This window comes from Protopterus annectens, chromosome 2.part0 (assembly GCF_019279795.1).
Source record: "Protopterus annectens isolate FY-2018-M chromosome 2.part0, PAN1.0, whole genome shotgun sequence".
Classification (NCBI taxonomy): domain Eukaryota; kingdom Metazoa; phylum Chordata; order Ceratodontiformes; family Protopteridae; genus Protopterus; species Protopterus annectens.
The window spans coordinates 142,321,925-142,339,449 of NC_056728.1; the positions used below are offsets into that span (position 1 = coordinate 142,321,925).

General features: G+C 36.3%; 1 protein-coding gene across 1 annotated transcript in view; it reads left to right on the forward strand.

The window, feature by feature from the left end:
* The window catches only part of LOC122793005 (potassium voltage-gated channel subfamily H member 8-like), a 3,945,365-nt gene that overhangs the window by 2,039,083 nt on the left and 1,888,757 nt on the right, over nt 1–17,525 (forward strand). Inside the window, exon 4 of the mRNA XM_044060632.1 lies at nt 12,724–12,854. Coding sequence (XP_043916567.1) covers nt 12,724–12,854 — 131 coding nt within the window. The remainder of the gene's footprint in view (nt 1–12,723; nt 12,855–17,525) is intronic.

The window sequence follows — 17,525 nt, forward strand, 5'->3', positions numbered from 1 at the left end:
CACTACTCAAACCTGGGTTGCATGCACCAGAAATAGGTCTTATTGTATTATCTTGTTTCCTAGTATTTCATTGTTCTATCTCTTCTACTAATACTGTGTTTATGTATGTAATGTTATAGTTTAGATACAGTTTCCACTGAAGGTCGGTTATGCCCTTTCAGAGTATGCCATTCATCAAAAAGAAAACAAAACAAAATAGTATTATTATTTTGGGGTTAAAGGCTTTCATTTCTAGCAACATACTTATGGGACATTTCATTCAAAATATTTTTTACAGCATTGTAGTACTGCACATTTTTACATATGAAAGATAAAGGTGGTTAAACTATTGAAAAAGGCCTCTATGATGCTGAAGTCCAGAAAAATATCCCAGCAAATTCCTAGAAGGAAGATGAGTCTACTAACTGTGTTCACAAAAAAAAAAAAAAAAAAAAAAAAAAAAAAAATACAGAAATATACACATTTGCAAGCACAAATTAGCAACATAGGTTAAGAACATCATATGATGTAACTCAGACCTCTCAACCGTCCCTATTTTGGAGGAACATTCATATTTTCAGACCTGATTTACTCCTGCACATAATGTCCCTACATTTGTAATGTCCCTACTTTCAGGCTTGATTTAACCCTTCACAAACAGTTTTCCATATTCCCTCTCATTGCATTCATTACATATGATTTTTGAGCCCGTCTAGTAAACAGAAAACCATACTACATGACCAATATATAGAAGTGGCTCCAATAATTTAAAAAAAAGAAGACACACATCTGACATCTTCCTTTTTCAGAAGCAAAGATAGATGACATTGTGTAGTAGAATTTTGCAATAGAGTTTACTGAAGACTATAAGTTGTACATTGTTCCTTCGATAATGCGGTTATATTTTTTTCATCATTTTTATCACTCGCTGTTTTTAAGCATGATTCTGGGTAGTATTCCACATTCATACTGGAAGCAGGAAGAGTTAATGTGATATTTGGTATTCATATTTTATGCTAATTAGATGTCCAGATTTTTGCGTGGATATACCTACTTTCAAAGGCCTTTGCACCTCTTTTCATTATCTGAAGGTTAAGAGGTATGATTCCAACATGTTTTCCTACCGTAAATACAATTAAGAAGCAATGGCTTCCCATAGCCTGAAGCCTGTAAGTATTTCATATGCAGTTTTATTTATTTAGTTAGTTATTTACTTACTTACTTATCTGCAGAGGGGATGACACAGTGAAATACTGCCAGGTATTGAATCCACACACATTTTAGTCTTCAGAAAATACACATTTATACATATGTTAGCCTATCATCTATCCAGCTGAAAAATAACAGTACTTGAATACATACTTAAATGTATCCCTGATTTAGGATCTTGATCCCAGATTATTTAGGTAGTGACCCAATTCTTGAGAAAAGGGGCTGAGCTCAAGGAGTTACATATATCTGTAATACTACTGAAGGTGTCAGTTTCAGTTTTTAACAATTCATAATTCAAAACAAGCTCTAGACTCATAACATTATGAATGTTTATACCTCTGAGCCTTCTGTGATTACAATAACCACAATGACTGACATGCTGTATTTATCAGGTAGTTTCATAGGCTAAGAGTTTCCCTGCTAAATGACTGTTGATTCACAAAATATGAATCCAGTATAAAGAGTCTGCCAATGACAAAAGCCCTAAGGGGTGAAGCATATATCTCTTGTAATTTGGGGGACTTATACAGCTTATGATTTTTTTGTAAGAGACATTAATTTTGAGAACTGTATATTGGGTTAGATAGCATACTCTGCAGAAAGCTTCTCCTTGGCCAGTTTATACCATTTAGGATCATACAAGGGACCTATCTTATAAATCAGTGATTCTAGACTGTTCAGTGAAATATGCTAGAAATGTATCAGCAAAGGTGTAATGCATGCTCTTCAAATATTTTTTTACTATTATGTCTATCTTCTTCTGTAACTTTTTACACTAATCTAGACGCAACTACAACCCTTTTTGGCTGTCTACCCTGAAACTGAGACACTACTCCATAACTTGTCTAAAGATTTATCATATTGATTTTAAGATGTAAGTATGACACGTTCTGGACAGCAATGCATTGCTTACCTTTAACGTTGTGTAAGGGGGAATAGGGGAAAACTGTCTGTTTTATGGAGAGTACACCCAAACTTTTGAAAATATGATATGCTATAATATGGCTAAGTAATGGACTTCAAATTATACTGGACATATTCACTTTTTAGGAGGGCACTGATAAACCCTATTTCGGAGTATTTGCTAAGTTAGCATACTAGCTTATATATGTACAGTAAGCCAGCAGCTATATGCAGGCAAACATATATACATAAATACATACACACACACACACACACACACACACACACACACACACACACACACACACACACACACACACACACACACACACACACACACACAGAAAATAATATTCATAGAGAAATATTATGTCCAAATACCATAAAGTTATCGAGTTTTGGCCATATTTGCTGATTTGAACAAGTTACCACTTTCAGATGGGTATACATTTAAATGGATGCTCACCTTAAATTGGAAGACCATATTGAAAATGCAGTACAAAAATTCAACTAACAATTAGGTCAGCTATACAGATTAGATTATGTCTTCAGTTCTATTAGGAAAACCCTGGCACTACTGACCTTGTAAAAAGTACTATCTGGATTTGAAACTCCAAAAAACAAAAGACAGACTATTGAAAAACTAAGCGTTAGGAACACAATATCAGACAAAAGTTAAATCAATTAACAACCTTTATATAAACAAATTAAAAACAAATCATTCAATTAATGTTCCTATCATAATTTGTTAAAGGGGAAATGACTATACTTATAAAAAACACAAACCACTTTTCCGAATGTTCGGACTTTTCACTCTAAAGACATTTTACGCTAACTATACTCTACACCATAATTCTTATTACTTAAAAATATTCAATTTAAACAGTATATATTTCCACAAGCAAAAATCTAAAAATATAGAAATATAAGAGTATATACATATCAATGTGTGTATCCCTTCAACTATCTGGATTTGTTCTATTGAAGGTATATCTGTAAGTACTAAATGGATCTGTTCTATTCACAGTACACCTCTAAGTACTATATGGATCTGTTTTATTCACAGTACACCTCTAAATACTATATGGATCTGTTCTATTCACAGTACACCTCTAAGTACTATATGGATCTGTTCTATTCATGGTACATCTCTAAGTATATATGGATCTGTTTTATTCATGGTATACCTCTAAGTACTATATGGATCTGTTCTATTCACAGTACACCTCTAAGTACTATATGGATCTGTTTTATTCATGGTATACCTCTAAGTACTATATGGATCTGTTCTATTCACAGTACACCTCTAAGTACTATATGGATCTGTTCTATTCATGGTACACCTCTACTTTGGACTCAGAGCAACATATAAACAGAGCATTATACTTTTCATACAGCATGCCACAATATATTATCACATCTATTTGAAACTAGATAGTCAAATCAAACTGTCTGTTAACATGATTGATTTGTGACTCATGTTTTTTGGCACCCCTGAGAAACTATCCAAACTTTCTACCCCTCCACCCTTGATCATCTTGTTTTATTATTTCCATTTATCCCTAGAACAAAACTGCCTTGGAGTCCTTTCAGAGAGCTCCCTATCCCTCCACTAGCACATTAGTAATTCAGTCATGAAAGCAGCACACCAAATTAAGGTAGCCTACAGCATTTCAGACCTATTAACTGCTAAAGCCAGGCAAGCCATTGCTATAAATGTGAAAAATATTTCTTGAAATAAGCTCCTTCTGCAGGAAACATATTACCAGAGTCAGTCAAAACAACTGAAGCTCTTCCAGTCTTTAAAACAGCTAATTTACTCAAAGAACACAAATGTAAATGCTTCAGAGATGTTAGCTAAGTTTGGCCTTAGTTATGTGATATATTGCCCCATACACATCTCCTAGGATACACGCAATCCCTTATATAGTTGTATAACACTGTATTTAGTTTTCACTTTGTATAATTCCATACATACCTGCTTTGTCTTCTACCTTTCAAACTCCATGCTATATAAGATCTCCACTCTTCTTCTTCTTTCGGCTTTTCCCGGTTAGGGGTCGCCACAGCAGATCACCTGTCCGCTCATGATTGGCAGTGGAGTTTTACAGTGTCGAGTTGCCAGCCCAGTGCCCAACCTTCCACAGAAGGCACACACACACATGCACTCACACCTAGGGCCAATTTAGAGTGTCCAACCCACCTACTGCATGTCTTTGGGATGTAGGAGGAAACCGGAGCACCCAGAGGAAACCCACAAGACCACAGGACATGCAGACTCCGCACAGAAGGCACCCCAGCAGAGGATTGAACCAAAGAACCTCTTGCTGTGAGGCGACAATGCTAACCACTGCACCACCGTGGCCGCCCTTATATAAGGTCTCCACTAACTATGATAAATTACTTCCTTCGCTTATACTGCTACACTCTTGTTCACATAGAACATATCAATGTACAGATCTGTAGCGTCTGCACCATAGGTTTTAGTACTACAATGGCTTATGTGTTGTTTCCATTTATCACATGCAATTCTTCTATATTATCTTTTCTTTCTCTGTTATCCTTCATTATTGATTATTACACTACAATGTAAATATTTTCTCATGTTATATTAACTTTGTACTTTATAATATTTGCTGTAATGTCTTCTACCGTCGCACTAACCTGATCAATAAACAATAAATCAAAAAATAAACAAATATATTTTCCCCAGAAAATTATAAACACTGTCGAAAGTTCAATTTTTATACCTTCTACTGCAAAATGTGGGAACAAACTTCCTGTAATCATCTCCCATTAAATTCAGAACTTTACTCACATAGTTCTTAACGTGCCAGTAAGTAAATAATGACTTCATATCTAAATATTTTAATAAATAATTCTTAACTAGCTGAAACCATACATGTACTATCATTTTCATTATCCCACATAGCCTGTCTTCCCTTCTACCTCCAGGACTACTGAACTATTCTGCTCAGGTGGCTTTTACTGCCGTTTTTATAAAGCAGCATTAGTGCTTCAACATGTAGCACACTTGACTTTGCTGTGGGGAAGATCAGAAGGCTATGGTTCTATTCTCATCCCAGGTAACCAGATTAATTTTTGATTACTGGTACTGGGAAATGCTGCACTCCTGAGTCTGTCAGCCTTTGCATTAGAAATTAAACCAAGGTCCCATCTACCAAGGTTGATGGTGACTTACATGCACACAGTGTATATAAAAGTTTATATTGATCTTTTTGAATAAAATGAAAGGGTTGCTTTATTTGCATTTTCAGTATTAAACATCTTCAGTTTCACATATCATTCCTATTTTATTATACAACAATTAATCACATCTTTTCCATAACAACTTCTGTGCTGTTACCCATCAATATAGTATCCCATGTGTTAACTTTTACATTTTTTCTTTTTCATATTTTCCATAGACTATATCCACCTTTATGGATCTAATATACAGGAAATATGAAAAAGAAAAAGCATGTTCCCATATGAAAGAGTAAGAAATGACGCAGGATGCAGCTGAAGAGAATATGTCACAGGAAGGTCTGGAACTTTCTGTAGAATGCCTACAGGGAACAGAGAGCAAAGAATGTGCCCTGAGTTTAGAAGAAAATGATCTAAGGAAAGAGTTGCTTGATTTAATAGAGATGGATAGATACATTAAGAGTGATGAGAGAAACAGATTACAAAAAGTAAATAAGACCCTAAATGTTAGAAGTCTAATAAAAGAGATGAACACAGTAATTAAGACTATTAAATGAAATTCATGTGATATAACAGAAGTAAATAGACTATATTACTGTGCTGCTAAATTAATAACAAGTAAAGTCTTACAACAAAAATACAGAGCAATAAGGGAAAGGAAGGGAAGAAATCAAATGCCATCATGGAAAAAAGCAATTAAGACAAAAAGTGTCACTGTTAGAAGAGTATAGAAAAGGAAACATTAGAAAGATAGACTTGATAAAAGCAATGCATGGTATCAGAACAGACCAGGATTTATTGTACAGTATTGCAAACAATAAAGTAAAGATATCAGCAAAGGGAGAAACACTTACAAGATATGCAGATAAATATAAAATTATAAAATAAAAGTACAATATAAGCAATTCACTGATGCCCCAAAATGTTTTATAGAGAAATGGGAAAAAAAGCAAAAGAAAAAATAGACACATTTTGGAGAAAAATCCATGAAAACTCTGTGAAACAAAACAACAATGGTAAGTGGATAGAAGAAGCAAAAGAGACAGTAGGGTGTTCAAATGTACAAGATATGAAAAGGGATGAAGTAATGGCCAGAGAAACTGAAACAAAATTAAGAAAAGCTCCTAAATGGAAAACTCCACACCCAGATGCAATACCTAACTTCTTGATAAAAGTCGTAACATCTTTACACAAAGATTTAGCCCTGACTAAGAACTACTTATATGTGTATCCCAAACAGACACCAACCTGGTTAACAACAGGAAAAAAATGATATAGTCTTCCTTAAAAGTAAACCTGCACGCTATCCTAAAAACTATAGACCAATGACTTGCCTTCCGATGATGTATAAACTATATACAGGAACTGATGCTGATAGGGGTTATATTAATTTTGAAGAAAATTCAATCATGGCAATAGAACAAAAGGGTAACAATAGAAAGTCATACAGAACAAAGGAATGCTTGTTGTTAAAGTCATAATGAAGAATGGTAAAACAGGGAAGAATCTATGTATGGTATGGATAGATTACAAAAAAAATTTGACAAAATCCCACAGTCATGGATAAAGGAGTGCTTATAGACGTATAGGATACACCCTTCATTGATGAAGTACAATATGGTGACCATGAACCCCCAGTATCAGTGACCTCCACCACAGCATATCATTTAATCTTACAGACCTTCTTTTAACAATTCACTCAGTATTTCTCCAAATATTTTCCCTTTATACTCATCACCTTGCAATATACATAAATTAACCATCCAAGCCTGATGCTGAGTCCCTCCTTTTTATTACCATTTTTCTTTCAATTCAATTCTTTCTTTTAATGTACATTTTGCAATATTCAAAATGCTCCTTGCTTTCTACCTCCCCCTTTAAACTTCTTCTTTATTATACACCATTTCAGCAAAAATCCCTACTATCGCCATAAATTCTTATTGGTTATATTTTACTACCCCATTCTCATCTACCATTCCAACCACCTTATCCTCCATTCTTTTCACCTCAATTTCTAAAAAAGGTGAAGATTTTCCTTCTTTTGCCTTAAAATGTTTTTTCTTCTACATAACATTGTCTTTTTTATTCTTCTAATAATATTTATTTTCTATTTCTTTTTTATTACTTCCTACTTCCATTTCTTTCTCAAAATATTTCACCATATTTTCATTTTTGTATTCCACTTTACTTCATTTACACTTCTATGTATTTCCAAAACAATATTTTATATTTCTGTTTAAATACTACCAGCCATTTTGTGCTGTAGGTAGATTGGACTCTATAAATTGGCCCTAGGCGTGAATGCATGCATGTGTGTGGGGTCTATATCATAATGACGGAGTGTGACAACTTCGAAGCACTAAAGGTCGAACTTGAAAGTTCGAAGTTTCAAAACTCTGAAACATATAATGGGGTTGGTATATTTAAGTAGTGGGGGTGTTGGGGGTGCAGGGGGGCTTGACCCCTGAATAGAGCTTTTTTTTTGAGTTGTAAATCTTTTTTTTGTGACATTCGATGTTGTCAGACTTCAAACTTTCCAGTTCAACCTTAAGCGCTTTGAAGTTGTTAGACTTTGACAATATGATATAGACCCTGTGTGTGCCTTCTGTGGAAGGTTGGGTGCCAGGCTGGCAACTCAATACTGTAAAACTCCACAGACAATCACGAGCGAACAGGTGATCCACTGTGGCGACCCCTAATCAGGAAAATCCGAAAAAAAAGTCTACTACTTTCCTCTTTCCTTGATTACTACGCTTTTAACCATTTAATTCCTTTAACTTCTTTTATGATTTTTTAATTATCACATAACACAGCTCATATTGCACTGTGATCTGAAACATGTACTTCTTCCCCTTTTGTACGTCCACTCTACTTTTGCATAACATCAACTTTCCACTTTGCATCACCTCTTTTATCACCTCGGCATCTTGCATTACTGTTCTTTTTCTTACCTTTTCTTTTCTTACCATAATTATTGGCATGTTTACTATCACTTTTGTTTTAATTCTTCAAACTTTGTTTTTTTCTGACATGTTTATATATGCATGTGTTAGTATTACCCTCAAACAATTTCCATTTTTTTCTCAAGTCAGCTATCATCACCCTTCCTGGTATCAAATTGTTGCATCTGATATTTCTACTTCATCTTCTTTTATTATCATGCCTAACCCAGAACATACTTCATATCCCACTGACCATACAATCCTTTACCTCACAGAGCTTCATTTTATTTTTAATTAATCTTGTATAACATATCTTTTATCGAGTAAACAAATTATGTTTTTCTTGCACAATTAAACCTCTCACTTTGCTTTTTATATTATTCACATTTAGTCCCAAAATACCAATCCTCTCAACCTGGAATTTGGACAAATCCATAAATAAAAGTGGGTCAAAGGCCCAAATATAGGGACAAATTTTAAATATTGCACTTACAAACTTAGAAAATTGATAGAATAACAGGTTATGCATTAGCATGAATTTTCTGAAGGGTATGACGTCTGAAACTAAAACATCTGTCATTATTTTCTAACTTCAATCTTTAATGATTTGGCATTAATTTGCCAGAAAAATCACAAATTTATGAAAAACGGACAAAGATATGAGGCAAAAATGTGTACATTCTGCAAAAATCTGTACAGTTGACAGGTATGTCCCTTAGCGTTTTTTGCAGATGTTTTCCTTCTGCTCTTATTTTTCTCTTTCTCCATATGAACCCCCTTCCCCTCTAATAGAGTGAACATCTTTATGCTCTTGATTTGCCTGTTTCTGAGTCACCATCTTCCTCTTCCTCACTTGTCAATCCATCTTACTTATTTTCTGTTTGTATCTGAATATCTTCTAAGATTATCCCTTCTCCTTGCTCTTTTTTGCTTTTATTCATCTTGAGTCATGCATTTTGCCACTTTCTCATATATATCAGCCATTTAAATTTCTTCCTGACTATCATTTTCTACATAACGCCCCTCCCCCAAGTTTCTTTTTCATATATATTTTCTTTTCCCATTAGTGGACATTCGAACCAAAACAGGCCAGGCTCATTACATTTCCTACAAAAAAAGGCTTACGATTCCCAGCAGTATGAGCATGCTCCTCCTACTGCCCAGATCTTTCTTTTGTACATTTCTGAACCAAATGCTTCTGTGATTCCCACAAACAATCCTTTGATAGGCCCCAATATCTAACAGGTGCTCTTTTCCCTTTCACTGGTATTGAAAGGATGCATATCTAGTGTAACCCACACTTCCCATCCACCTAACAATATATTTCTGTTATTGAACATTTTCTTCACGTCATGTAGTTTGTCATATTTTGTGAGAAACAAGTTTTAAGTTCAAATTCCTCCATTTCTGAAGTTCAGAATCAGTCAGTTTTAGTTTTCATTTTAACTGCAAGTTCTGAAAAAATAAAGCCCTTCAAAGTTGATATGCTGTTTTATTTTCTGTTTCACCTAAAACTGTTCTGCATTTGAAATAATTCAAAAATTACTCCACAAAAGTATTCTCTAAATTCTATCAAAGCTCTTACATCCCTTCAGGTAAATTCTACTGGCAATATAATATTTTCCATAAGTTCCTACCTGACAATAGTAGCACTGGTTTTGCTTCTTATACTTAACACTGGACATTTTTTTTCTGAAGCTGCCCTTCTGCTCTTGCCAAAAACCTCCTTCACTTTGCACACTGCTTGTTGTTCCGTCACTTATACTTGCATATGTTTTTCCTTGTTTCATTTCTGTCATTTACAGAACCCAGTTGCAGCCAAACATGCACCTGTGCTTTTAGCCCTGTACCCTGCTTCTGTATCACAGTACCAGCTTAATATTCTGACCATTTCTGTAATGTGTGGTCCAGCACAGCACTCTTGCTCATCTCCTGTCCTTCACCTGGTTCTCCTTCCTTCACTAAATTCTCCAACACTTCAGTATCCAGACCTCTGATTAACAGGTGGTAACTAGGATTTCATCTCACTCTCTGATTCTCTCTCTCTCTCTAAAAGTTCTCCAGCAACCTTATTTATTCCTTCCTGCATCTTGGAATTTTCCAGGTGCCAGTGACAACCTAGTGCTCAAAAAAGAGTAGAGGAAGTTCCACAATTTTCTGGCCAAATTCCTACTAGTCGGTATGATTCCCACCACGGACCTCCCCTAAAAAGAGGGCACTGGTTTAGTGAAAGTAACTTGGTCAACAAAAGGCATACTAAACAAATAAAACTATATATATATATATATATATATATATATATATATATATATATAATACTAAGCTTCATATGAATTAGGAATCATAAGACCTTCCTTCCTCATGAAATGTAACAACAATCATTTTAATATGGACTAACCAAACTCATGTACCGTATTTTAATAGACACTGATTATCAAAATTAATTGTATAAATGTGCATTTCATGTCACTGTCAAAACATGTACTTGTTTTAGACTGCATAATTATATCAATGCAGTGTTGCCAAGATGGATATCCTAGCACATGAAATATAAATATAAAATATAAACAATTCACCTTATGCTCACCTTACAAAACATACAGATCTAACAATAGAGAAAGTAAATATTTAATTAAAAGCCTTTTATTAATTAACCAATCACCCTGCTCCTCAGGCCCTATTAATGCCTTTATTTCCAATTTGGAATATGCCACCCCCCAATCCCATTTACTCTCAAAACAAAAGTAAAACACAACTCACTATCATTAAAATTAACGTTAACATATGCAGTTCATCCATCTTGCTCAACTGTGCTGCTCTTCACTTTCACTTCTAAACTTTTCTGTGAAAATGTTGCCCTTCTTAAAAATAAATGAAATATAAAACCTACACTTTCTAAATCCAAACATAAGACTTTCCAGAGACCTCTCTTTATCCTTGTGATTGAAGAAAAGACTTTTGGTATGATAGTTCCAGTTAACTTGAAACATCATCTCTATTATATCAGAAAATTAAAAGATTGTACTGAATTTAGACACAAGTTTACATCATGCCTAAAGGAGACATACTGATGCAAATTCTTCATTGACTAAGGCTACATTTGTCCCATCATTCAATCTCATATTACATTCCTGCTAAAGCATTCCTTACCGCTCAGCTAGAGACTTCCTGTCACTTATCCGTAATTATGGGATCATAGGATCATAGGAAGTTACTAGGCTATTGGCCCTGAGGCCCTGATAAGCCTAGCCAAGAGTTTAGCCCATGCATAGACAAATCAGCACCCAATGCCCCTGTCCAGCAGGGACACGGGTGGAATCCCAGGATTGTATTTTCTATTTCCCCATCCAGTTATCCAGGTTGCGCTTAAAAAGGGGTAAAGAGGTACTCTGCTTGACATGGAGAGGGAGTCTATTCCATAGATGGGGGAGTCTCTGGGATACAAATCTGTCCCATCAACAAGTCCTATTGATGCCACAGACCAGGTTGAGGCCACACATGTGGGTTACTCGAGTGGAGCTCCGAGATCGCCTTGTATGCCAGACAGAGGTCACCTCTGAGGAGTCGGTATGAAACAGAGTAGAGGGATAGGGCTTTTAGCCTATCTGTATGTGGTAGATTTTTGAGGCCCTGGATTCTCCTGGTGAGGAACCTCTGTGGTCTCTCCAGCTGCTGCACGTGCTTTGCGAGGTACATACCAAAAGGGGCCTTTGTACTCAATAATGGACCTTATAAGGGAAGAATACAGGGATGTTATGACCTCCTTATCCCTGGATGAGATGCCCTTACTTATGAGGTCAGCCATGTAGAAAGCTTTCCGTACAATGGAAGCAGCATGGAGGTCAAAAGTCAGATTGCTATCAATTTGGGTGCCCAAATCCCTCACGACTGACTGCATGCTTAGGACGTTGTTATTACTGTGATAATTTCTGGGGAAATCACTCTCCCAAAGGGGATGATTATGCATTTTTTTGTATTCAGCCTGAGGCCATATTTCTGGCACCAATCATTTCTTTGGGTGAGACCCTCTTGGAAGGAATTAACCTACAATTTGCAAATATGTACAGAAAATATTTTGGTTCTTCAGTCTTCTTTTTCATTTTTCTTTTTCCTCTTAGTGAAGATAAATTTAAGCTTACAAGTTTATGTATTACTAGGCATGTTATAAATCTTCTTAAAGTGTGAAAATATCAGTAAAGGAAACATATGTGACATAATGCTGTTTTCAGCATTCTGTACCTTTTCTTTGCAACCATTTGTAATCAGTGATATATTTTGTAGATGCCCTGTTATGTATGTGAACTATAGTAATGCTTATGTATCTCTACCACCACAGTGTCCAGGTTGCACCTGCAAAGGGTCCTAGCATGAGCCACCTACCTGGCTTGTAAATAAATAAATAAATGAACAGCAGCAATCACTGTTCCATTAAAATTCAGGTGTACTGCATATTGACTTTTTATTTTTCTTCTCCACACAGATGATCTGGAGGTTTTCACAGACACCAGACCTCCTGGTTTCAACGCTAATAGGAGAAGAAGTCGTGCTGTCCTCTATCACCTGTCTGGACATCTACAGAAACAGGACAAGAGCAAACTTAAAATTAACAATGTAAGTATCAACACTTACTGAATCTTTGTAAGCTCTCAAAAAAAGGTTTGTATTTTTACTTACATATCACGGTTGTAGTTTATTCAATCTGGTCTGTGTGTTCAGGAAAACGATAAACATTCCATATTGTATAACTTTACTTAGCAATGAATTCCACTGTACATACAGAGATAAAGGTTTGTAAAACTATATATGGCCAAATAACATCCACATATAATTTTAAGTAAAACACAACACAATACCAAGAGATGCACTTCAAGCATGCATAAAGTGATACCAATATATATACACATATATATATATATATATATATATATATATATATATATATATATACACACACACACACACACACACACATACACACACACGCATACATATATATATATATATATATATATATATATATACTTCTCCACAGGGAATTCCTCAGGAAACCACATACAGAAGTACAGAGTATCAGCTGCTACTCTTAAAGCAGTTTAAGGTGTAGAATATTCGTATAATCTAGACAGCCTAGAATCCAAGCAACTACATCTTAAGAAAGTGATTCAGGGAAGGCTGTACAGAAGATGAGCAAGAGTGCTGTGATGGATCAAGCATTACAAAAACAGTCAGATAATAAAGCTGGTAATGTAGGAATGTAGGAATGCTAATGTAGGTCAGGAAGTCCTTCTACGTGGCACACCTCATCACAAAAGGGTTCTCATACAGGAAAAAAGAGGTCATCGTTACCCTCTACTCATCACTCATTAGACCCATTATAGAGTACAACGCCCCTTTTGGAATGCATCTCACAAGACATCTGCAGCAGCTGGAAAGGCCACAGAAGTACCTCACAAAGAGGATTACTGGCCTCAAACAGATGCCATACACTGACTGCCTCAAAAAACTCCAGCTTTACTCTGTAGCATATCGCCTACTCCGAGTTGATCTCTGCCTAATATATAAGGCTATGTCAAACCCAGAGCTGTTGAACATGCTATACCTGAAGAAACCCCAATCCTTCTGACCTACATGCTCTAGGGACCTAAACCTTGTCACCACAATAAACAGGACATGCTGGAGGGATAGAATCCTGTCCTAGAGACTTCCCATACTCTGAAACAGGCTACCCATCTATGTCAAGCAAAGTTCTTCATTAGCACCCTTCAAGAAAAATCTTGATGAGTGGATGGATAATAGGAAATACACCACGGGGATCATTTCTGTGTCTCTGCTCAACAGTGTCACAGGAAAATAACTTTCTTGGGTGGCGTAAGCCAGGGAACCTTGTTGGCTAGGCTTACGTAGGCCCTCGGGCCGATAGCCTAGTACCTACCTATGAACCTATGAACCTATGTAGTAAAGAAGCAGAGTACAGGGGCTAAACACTTCAACTAATAATATGATACTGGGATGGTAAATATCAGGAAACAAAATGCCTTGCTGAGTTACTAGACCAGGAGGCTGCTCAGCAAATGCAATTTACACATAAAAAGGTAAAGATGCTACCAGAGCACCATGGTTAACCAAGAGCACCTTTTATGGAATTTATGGAACTGCCATCTCCAAACAACACCTGTTTTATACCTTCTTCCACTTGTACTTGTCACCTTTTAACATTTCACTTTACATTCTCCCACAGTCACATGAAATGTTTTTCATGGAACTACCATCCTATCAGTAAAAGGGTATTTCCTTTGGGGGGCTTCAGAATGCCTCCCCATTTTGGCTGCCATCCATGGCCACTACATGTGGTACTGTTCTTCTGCACCTCCCCATTCCTACTTGCCCCATGGATTGTGATACATACATATCATATCCCCATTTCCCTGATTTTTGTCCCTTGTGTGATACCTGTTTGTCATTATTTTTCACAAACTCCAACAGTCATATCTTCATACCACTTTCTCTCTCTCTGGTTTGTAGAATTACTGCCCCAGAGATGTAGTGTGGACAATGTCCTTCAGAGTAGAAAAACTTACTAGATACCTTTTGAGGCCATTACCATAAGTACGAATCCTAGAACTGTGTTGACTTTTCTAGTAGTCTTTCCTACTCCATTGTAAGAGTCATACTTGGGTGACTATAACTTCACAAGGTCCTTTTACTCTATGCCCCTAACGGACATCAATTATTAGAATCCATGTATTAGTAGATTTCTATTCAACATCCAAAACCATTTCCATTTTTGCATAAACACAGCTGTTTTCTATATATCCAGCTTCCTAGCTGCATGTATAACTCATTGTCCCCACTGTGAAGAAAATAACACCTGTCATGATATCACCATTGAAAACACTGATGCTTCTCTCCAGCACAAGGCCCAACACAAACATTCTACAATCACAAACTTTGTGACACCTCCCTTGTTACCAGATTCTCTTTATGTAATTACCACTAAAACACCAACATCTCATTATGGGCAATTATCTAGTTTCCTACCCACAATACACTTTTATTAATCTACCAACCACTTGAAAAGAATAAGAACAAACACCTTGCTAAAGTCAAAACAGACCACATGCATCCATGGTCAATTTTAGAAACGAATCAGATTGTTTTGATAAGGGCTTTGTGATGAAAACCCATGCTGTTATCCTTCAAGATGTTTGAATTTGTGAACTAAACTAGCATTCCCGATAGAATGTTTCCTTAAATTTCAGTGGTATGGAACTAAATATAACATCCTTATTATGTACTGGTTTCTTGGAATCATTATTGTGCAGTAATAGTGAGCACTCACATCGATATATGCTGATTTACAAATTCCCGTTAAACACAGCGTGAAATTCACAGCCTGAGTATGTGTTTATAAACATACTCGTAACACTGATAAATCTACAAGCGAATGAAGTAAAAATAACCCCCACACCTCCTTACTTCATTATTCTCACTCCTGGCACATGCTCACTGCGTCTCAGTGAAAATGTGTCATCAGCCACAGAGGATGAATTGTGTTTGGCTGTGATTCACAACAACAATAACAATAGCAATAACACTACATATCAAGCACAGCTAAGTTACAGATCCACTATGAATTATCACATGATTGACTAACTTGCAATTATCCAACCCGAAAACATTGAAAACTTTGGAAGGGCACTAGCCAATACACTGATGCTCCCAAGATCACAAAACACTATATATATTTTTAGGGGTTGTCCCATTGCACCCTCAACTTGAAGATCACACCAATTCAGAAAAGAGGGAATCCAGTTGCTGTGACGGGTCACTAGAAATCTTTGAAGTTCGATATTTTCAGCATTGCTCAAGTCTGCTGTGACAAACAGTAGGGATACCATAAATTATCTATGTATAGCAAAAGCTCGAGGTTTGAAGCAACTATAGACATTAGCAGCCTCACATTGAACACCAGCAAGTAAGATATCATTTCTTGCACTCCTATAAAATGGTTCCACTTTCTAAGATGAGGTCAATTATTTTAGCTGGTGTTCCACAAGGCACTGCTGACATAAGATCCAGGCATGATAATTATCTGAATGCTATGCTTAGATTAATTCACTTTGGTCTAATTAATCACTGTCTCATCTGCCCATTTATCACCTGACATAGCATCCGACCTTTCCTTGCTAGTTTTGCTAGATCATTGCTGTTAACAAATGGTGACATGAAGAATTCAATAGATATTTGACATGATTACTTGCAATTTTTTAAATTCCTCATCACATTTCCATTTGTCCAGTGTCCTGCTGATTTATACATTCTCTGTTCCCTAATCTAGCTAAGGAATTTATTTTTTCACCTTCCAGTCTTCTGATAGCTATTTCATTACAGCTGTGTCAGCTTGATGGTTGATATTTGCTCTCACTTTATGGCTTCTTTGTGGTCCCTTTGGTCTCTTTCTTCTTTCCTCTCATTTATTATTTTTTTCTAAGTAATTTTTAGCTATTGAGTCTGCAGACCATCAAGCATCTACCATAACCTCCTATTTAGTCCCTTAGCCCCCATCTCACTGGGCAAGGGCACCCCACATCAATCCATGGAAGAACCCTCTCTTTCCACATGAAGTGAACCATGAGGTTGCTTCTCCTCAGACTGGATGCAAATGGCCTTCAACTGGCAGCCACAAAGCCACTGTTACCAGTCCTTGCCACATTCTGACAACTTAAAGCTTCCACCTGCTAGAAGCTCACAACACCGCAGACTAAAACTGCCATCCTTCCTCTAGAATAAGTGAGTTGGCCTTAGTCATTCACTATCATCCCCCATGTCGGCCCTTCAGCTCATAGACTGTCCAATTATATGCCAGTCATCTGGGGCCATATAATAAGGGCTTCATCCTTCTAGCTGACAGAACCAGTTGCTTTGCTTTTATTTATTATCTGTCATATGTGTTCTTTACCTTTTCACTTACTACCTTTCTGCCTCCATATTTGACCCAAACATTTATCGTTTCTACCGGACTTGGTTCTTGCTTAATACCAAGCTTAATTTATATGGTACACCCACTTCCACCCTACACACACATCTTCCACTTTCATGAGCTCCTGTAAAGCTTCCAATGGCTTAGAACTAGTTCTACACTATGACAAAGCTAGCCTATTATTAGCCATAATTACAGTCTCTAGAGCCACTCTTATGGTTATTATTGTGTCTGTTTTACAAAACCAACAGAAAAGAAGACATTCTTCACCTTCAGACTTGGAGAGAGGATAAACCAAAGCT